Source organism: Penaeus monodon, chromosome 18, assembly GCF_015228065.2.
Source record: "Penaeus monodon isolate SGIC_2016 chromosome 18, NSTDA_Pmon_1, whole genome shotgun sequence".
Lineage (NCBI taxonomy): Eukaryota > Metazoa > Arthropoda > Malacostraca > Decapoda > Penaeidae > Penaeus > Penaeus monodon.
Window position 1 is genome coordinate 29066967 of NC_051403.1, and position 8051 is coordinate 29075017.

General features: G+C 34.5%; 1 protein-coding gene across 1 annotated transcript in view; it reads right to left on the bottom strand.

Moving 5' to 3' along the window:
- Positions 1-5738: 5738 nt before the first annotated feature.
- Positions 5739-8051, bottom strand: part of LOC119584392 (etoposide-induced protein 2.4 homolog) — a gene marked incomplete at its 5' end in the record, with an annotated part of 6341 nt that continues 4028 nt past the window's right edge. The window contains 2 exon segments of the mRNA XM_037932971.1: positions 5739-7009; positions 7594-7668. Coding sequence (XP_037788899.1) covers positions 6895-7009; positions 7594-7668 — 190 coding nt within the window.

Below are 8051 nucleotides of genomic sequence, written 5' to 3' on the forward strand. Positions count from 1 at the left end.
CTCATAAATAGATAACACTAGTCTTTTAGTACATTCTATCGTCGTATCTACTACCAAAAACTTATAAGAGATTAAACAGAATTATAATCAAGCTTTAATAGGCGTTAAAACAATCCTTTGTGATGAGGAGCCAGAAATTTAGAATATATCAAAGGACATACATTTCATCGCCTGATAATGTTATATTTGCAACCTGTATAACTATTTCATTTTGCCTCAAGTGTTACAAGTATGAATGCTACAAACAATTAAATTTCTTTTGGGCGTAATCAGGATTGAGATACGACCTATCGATGGTTTAGAATGGGATGACTGATAAATGTATGCATCACATATGCTAGAAAATAAAATATATAATTTCACCATACCAAGTAATAAAATTTACTGCTTTACCTGATCTCTGATTTTTTTTCCTACGGTTTTCCACGTTTTCTTTTTCACATCCGTACCGTTGTTGTTTTTTTTTTTCTTGTGATCATATCATAAAGATCTTCGAGTCTGGCCTATTCAATTAGTTTTTCTTCAGGGCTTCTTCACCTCGAGCTTGAGTATATAAATATCATGTGTAGCTTGTTGTTTCATGAGTGAATTTCCAAACAAAGAGCTGTCCCTTTAGTCTGAGATTCCCAAGTTATCCATCTTTTGGCTAAAATATCTTGATCCAGTTCCTGGCTGCTGATACTAGGCATATGTGCGCTCCTAAGGGTCGTACTGGTGTTATTTTCCATCACAAAGGGCAGGAGCATCTCTTGGTAAATGATGCACATCGTGTCGTATGAAATGATACAATAAATATGACATGATACGTATAATTTAGAAATGCTCATCCCCCAAGTGCTTTCGACTTCGTTACGTAAATCATTCCAAACTCTACGGAAATGGTAACAACAGAGGTCTAACTTGACCCAGCAGATGAAAGCAGGGCAATTAGCATCTCTTGCCTGATCTAACACTGTCATATGATGTTCGATGATGAACGGATAATGGATAATGAACAAGCTAAAGAAGTCTATCCTGGTGAGGTTAAGCTGAATCAACTGTAGTTCGTAAGAGCGAAGTATGGTAAGCTGTAGTTGAATTTAAAATCATCTAGGCAATAATTTTCAGACTATTAATCTATACTTTTGATGGCCTTTTTAGCTACTTTGTGTCTGCAGTTATTTTATCCAATTATTATGTGTGTATAGAATTGATATTATTTCCTCATATCCGCTACGAAACAGGCTCGCACCAACAATATTCATTAATCACTATCATTAGCAATGGATCTAACTTAAGATAAGTAATTCGAAAGCAGGTTATGTGATGGTAATAATATCAATAGGAGTTACTACGATCATAATATTACAAATGTATACTATTTATCTATCTATCTATATCTATCATTTATTTGCGCGTGTAGGACTGTAATTACATAATATCAATTAATAAAGGCTATTATAATTCAGTTAAATCGACTATATCATCGGATACCAATAACAAATATCGTATTTTTTCTCTGCCCACTTCTAGCATAGTCTACTAGAGATTCATTTAATTGTAATGGATAGTCTCCCGGCAGTTAGTGACATTCGAGGGTACTTTTCCACAGGATAACTGGTTCTAATGCGATGTTCGTGCCACTATCAATTTCACACAAAATATATCATAGGTGTATAGTTTAAAGTTTGTTTCTTTTCCTACGATAAGGTTAAACATTGGAGAGAGGAAATTTCAAATGGTGTTAGAAAAATGAACACCAGAAATGGATTAAAAGTTAGTGATATGAGCCCCACATAAAAAAGTAGATGGTAACATCTACTTTTTCCAACTAATTTTTACGCTGATTTTGAACTGTATAAAATAGCTAGTCGATTATTCAGAATCGAAATAACATTGTCGGTATATGACATTAATTAAGTTTCTTTACCGCTGTAAGAATTGTGGAACGTAGGTCTTTAAATCTCAGTTTAGGTTTTCTTTGATCCATTTTTATTGAGACCGAGAAACATAACGGCAATCCTGATGCCTGAACTAAAGCGCTAAATGTGAGTTTTGAAATATAGAATTGATTAAGAATATTATAAAAGCTTTGACTTGTTATTGTTATGAGTTATTACGTTCTTCGTATTATTGTTGCTATTATCACATCATTATTATCATTATTGTTATTATCATTTTTTTCTCATAATCATTATCATTAATGTTATGATCGTTATTATTTTTTTTATCATCGCTATTATTATTACTTATGATTAATATCATTATCATTGCAATTATTATTACTATCTGCATAAGGCATGCTGTTGATTACTCCAGTTAATTTTCCATGAAGGTAAACATTTGCCAGCTGTGAGGTCTCAGAAGTGATCATTCTCCCGAATGCCCGGCATCAGTGACCTTAAATAACCTTGCCATGTAACTCCCTAAAATGTATCGCGATTTTTGTAACGTGGGGTATATTTAACTCCTGGCGATTTAAGATGAACCCTTAACTGCAAAACTGTAAGAATTAATTTAAAGAAGTCTCCCCTTCCTTTCGAAGTGCAGACTCATGTATACAAATTAACGTGTCTTAAACTCCGCTGAAAAAAACGTACATATCCTTAAAGGAATATACTCTTCATCGATGGGCCTCAAGTACAGAACACGCAAGGGAAAGCAGGCATCCGTCTAGGTCTTTGGGATGGTGAGCCCTGAGCGTGTAGGTATCATGTCGTTTCTTTTGGCACTTTTTAAAATAGAAAATACTTACAATAGTCGTGCAATTTGAGTTTAACCATGGTATAATATCTCTGAACACCGAAACAAAAAAGAGAAACACAAAGTAAAAAAAAAAAAAGGAAAAAACAAATCTAACTGGAAGATAGCACATCAAAATTGGGCTCAAGAACATTACATCACATTACAATAAAAAAAAAACTTTTAATCGATGGCTTCCAAGTGGAAAATTTCCCACTTTTTTAATACCAAAAGAAAAATCTGCTATCAGGCTCTTTAGTTAGGCCTAATCTGTGGCGTGGAGAGTGTAATGTTTTGAAAGTTATTCATTTATTACTTTTTAGGGGGTATTGGTACCATGTGTAACAAAAGCGAACGTGGGACCATCTATTACGGTAAACCTTTCAGAAATTATTAATTAATATATTGCAAGAAGGGAGGGAATACTAGAGTAGAGTTTGGTACGCAGTTGAAGGTATAACGTATCAGTACATGTATTGGCGGATTATCATTTTCACTTCTAGGATAAACCTGCTTATTCCAAAGTTTTCCTTTGTGTGACATATTCCGCCCTAACTTTAACATCGAAATCACTTACATACTTCACAAACTCTGGACACATGTCCCCAAAAGGCCAAATTAACCTCGGAATCACTACTTATGTCAAATGCGACTGTCACGCCTTTCGACAGTTGCTATTTTCCAGGCCTCTGTTTGTGTCTGACTCGCGAGTCTTGTACGAGTGACATCACTGATTTTTCTTTTCTCTCTCTTTATCAGTTACTACCGTGCCCGGCCCGATGATTTCATTCATGATTAATGTTATTGTTGTTATTATTATTGTTGTTGTTATCATTATTGTTATTGTTATTATTATTGGTGTTGTCATTATTATTATTATTATTATTGTTATTATTATTATCATTATTATTATTATTATTATTGTTGTTGTTGTTGTTGTTTTATTGTTGTTATTACTATAGTATTTAAATCATAATTTAGTTATTATCACCATCAACATTATCATGTACGTGAGTATCAGGCAGTCGCGAGGCTTCTCTTCAAAGCTGCACTATACTTCATCGTCCGAAATAGAAAATGTCATAATTGTACCCTGCTGTGCTGTTTGAGAATAAGACGCTCTTACTTGGAGCTAGGGTCTCGTAGTTATAGGTTTTCAAAATTAATAAATAAGTAAATTTAAGAACAAAATGAATGGTAAAAATGGCAAATATAACCAGATTTCAAGAACCTAGATTCCCCTGATCGAAATTCACCTGCGCCATTTGCGTTCACCAAGTCAAGTGATGTAAAAACCAATGCCTAGAGATGCGAAGTCTCCTCATTCCGACTCCCAAAGAGATATAGCTTCCCCTGGCCAAGGTCTCGCCTGACCCCCAATCGCAACATTTCTCGCGCCTGCTTCTGGTCCTATGTGATTCTCAGCTCATAAAGCACAGATAAATACAACTCAAGTGATTATGTTTAGATTGTCCTTGAAGTCAAATGAGTCGATGGCTTTTCTTACTTCGAATTTTCAAACATAAGGAAGAATTTGTTACAACTACATACGGTATACAATAAATAGTCTGTCCTTTGGGAGTTTCTCGCTCGTTATACCTAAACACATTAACCCATACATGAAGGTCAATATAAGTGTAACTTACACAAATCTTTCTGTACATGTCCCGGCCCTTGCCCCCCCCCCCCCCACAACACCCAAACAACCCAGAGGGAAAGTGGAGTCGGCAAAAAAAAAAAAAAAAAAAAAAAAAAAAAAAAAAAAAAACGCTAACGGACGGCCTGTGGTTTTAAAAGGGTTAATTCCGGTTCACTGTGCTGTATATCCGGTTTAATTTTTTCCACTGAAAAAGGGGGGGGGGTCTTCAAAATGAAACCAAACGCTGAGCAGTAGTCACCAGTAGTTTAGAAACAGGTCAGCAAAACGCATTTCGTAGATGAATTGGGAACACTGGATACCTTGGATTTCTGCGTCTCATCTGCATTTATTTGGGGTTTCATCTGGGTTTATTTTGGGGTCGGCTTACGGTAATTAACGAAACATTAAAGACGATTTCGAAAGAGTATTCTTGCTTGATATATTTAAGATTAGATAATGCCCTAATTACAGAACTAGATTTTCAGATAAGGTAGTCTGAACTCTTATGACATTGTGGATTACCTTCTCTTAAGATATACAAAAACAAAAGGTGTCAGAACCCCTCCCAAGTTATCAATTATTTTATATTACTTTGATATTTTTATCGTTATTGTGTATATCATGGTAACAAAATTAATGATAATAATGATTATTGTAATAATAATAATAACAATAATGATAATATTATTATTAATATCATTATCATTATTTATTACTAATATTATTTATGATGATAGTAATATGCAATAACAATAATAGTTATACTAATGATAACTGTGATTATTCTTATTATTGTCATCATCATTATTTTTGAGAGTGGTTTTGTTTACTCGGATATTTTATGTTGATAATCTCAGGTATGTGTAAAAAAGGTAAAACAAAAATATATATTTACAGATAATATGAAGTCCAGAGAAACATGTGAGCAAAATACAATAAAGAAGGTGGTATACTTAAAAAAGAAAAGAAAAAAAGAATTGAAACAAATTTAAAATTTCAAAACTTATAAGAATAATATTGGAAAACAAAAGAATAAAAATAATATATATTTTAACTTAATACAGGAATGAAGCAAAAGACGGCCTCTGTTCAGGGATACAGCAGTGCCACTCCTGCCTGATTATATGTCTTTCATAACATCAGCCTGGCCTATCTCAGTCACAGCATGAACACTGTAACTGGAAGCAAGCACAAACCCCAAGCCATGGTAGCAGCAGAAATGAAGCAAAAATGCATTTTTTTCCCAGCTAGGTCTTGATGGTGAAAAACATCAATAATCTCAAATCCTTCAAACATAAATTCTGCTATGTAGATAAACTCAGAAATTTCACAAATCTAAACAGCAAACGTCTACATAAGGCATATGAAAATAGCAGAAGAAACTTTTTATATTTAATATATATAAAAAAATGACAATGTACTTGGGCATTCAACAAATGACAAGGACCCAGAATTGGTATCCTCAAAGAGTTAACATTGCACAATAATATATATATATATATATTGAGAACTGTTTGTACATCAAGCTCGCTCTATGTTGGACTAAAAAAATAATAAACTAGAAAAAAATGAAATCCTTTAAAATGTAATAATAATTTATCATCAGGATCGGCCTCTGTCTCCTATAGAAAATATATATAGTTGGGACCCTTCCTAGACAATTAACCCAATCTACAGTACGATTATCATCTATTGTAATTCTCTTGCTTCTTCAATACATTTGTGTGAACAAACAGAAAAAAAAATAATAATAATAATAATAAATAAATAAATAATAATAATAATAATAAATAAATATAAAATAGGGATCTTGGTAGAAAAAGCAAAATGTCTAGGATAATTATAATAACAGAATGACTAATACCTATTGCAGTGGTAAACTATCTTCCTCTGTAGAAGTATATCTCCTCAATTTGTCTTAGAATCTCCAATTTTTTTTTTTTTTCGTTTTGAGAATTCACTTCAGATATAAGAGTTATATCAAAATGCACACACCTCTGGCTCAGAAGGATTTGCTTCATATTTTTAGGACTCTTTTCATTACCAGCCCCAATAATCCTGGACATTCCTTACAACATACCACAGTTACTACATACAAAGGACATCTTTGCCTGTCTTGGAATCAGAATAATATAGCATTTTCATTTTTCATATTTTCTGCATTTTTTTTATGTCAAACTAAATGCTCCATTGTCCATATATTTTGTCTCTCTCTTGTCTAGATTCCATACTTTATCACATTCTAAGACAATTATATTCCCTCCTTAGTACTCAGGACAAACCTTGACGATTACAGAACCAATGTACAGGCACACACAAACAGAAAACAAAAAGCACACACACAAATAATAGTAAAAAGAATAATAATAAGAAGACCTTATCACATCGTTATCTCCTTACAAATAGTTCCCCTTTTTCTCTAATATTCATTTTTCCTTTATATTTCGTTTCGGTGTCGATTCGTCTTCACCCTCCATTGGGGGGAAAATGATCAAGGAAAGGTAACTTTTGGTATTGAGAAGAACCCTCGGAGATCAGCGTCTGGAGGGAGCCGAGGGATTGGGGAGGGCCTGCCGCTTTGTGACTAGACTCTGGATGATGCGGTTCGAGAGGCCCACCACCCCCGAGAACAACTGCAGTGGGTAACCCCTGCGGATGGAGAGGGCGAGAATGTGAGAGCATGATGAGAAGATGATGGCAATAATGGAGAAATTGTGAGAGAGAAAAGCAATTTTTCAAGTAATAGTAATATTGGAATAATGGAGGCAAGGAGGAAAAAAAGAAGGGAAAAGGGATATAGAAAGAGAGTGAGACAGGAGGGAAGAGAGGAGAGGGGGAAGAAAGGAAGAGAGGAAGACAAGGGGAGGGGGAGGGGAGGGGGAGGGGAGGGGAGGGAGGGGGAGGGGAGGGGAGGGGAGGGATAGAGAGAGAGAGAGAGAGAGAGAGAGAGAGAGAGAGAGAGAGAGAGAGAGAGAGAGAGAGAGAGAGAGAGAGAGAGAGAGAGAGAGAGAGAGAGAGAGAGAGAGGGAGAGAAATAATAATAATGTGAATTGATGGAAGAACAAAGAAGAGACATTTTTAAATAATTACTTGTGGTAATAGTACTAATACTATAGAGCAAATATTTTAGTCTTGTATCACATAACTGAGAATATAATAACAGATATAAGAACATTAACAGTAACACTACCCACTGTATAACGCATATTTTCAAACAGAAAGCACAAACTTACTTGGGGTACAGTACAGGATCTGCTTCATTGGCGCTGATAATAAACACAGGGAAGAGCAGAGCAAACAAGCATCCACTGCATTGGAGGAAAAGAGTGAAGATTTGTAATGATTACAGTTCATGATACTATGTCTGAGTTGATACTGATTTTAATGTAGTATAATGCTAATCCTATTAATAATCACACAATACCAATACAACAAATTATATCACAATGTTAACTCAATGTCGCCGGGATAATGCTATAATGTTATTGACATCAGTAACAGCAATATAACATAAAATAAAATATTTTCGAACATCAAGAAAAATAGGCGAGACAGATAGTACTTATAATTGGCCCATTGGTGACTTAAAACAAGTACAGCCATCTATGTAAAAACAACTTATAAATTAAACGCAGAGTGGGCATGACATGTACATGCCCGTCGGCTTTGGGTTAATACTGCCAGTGCTACT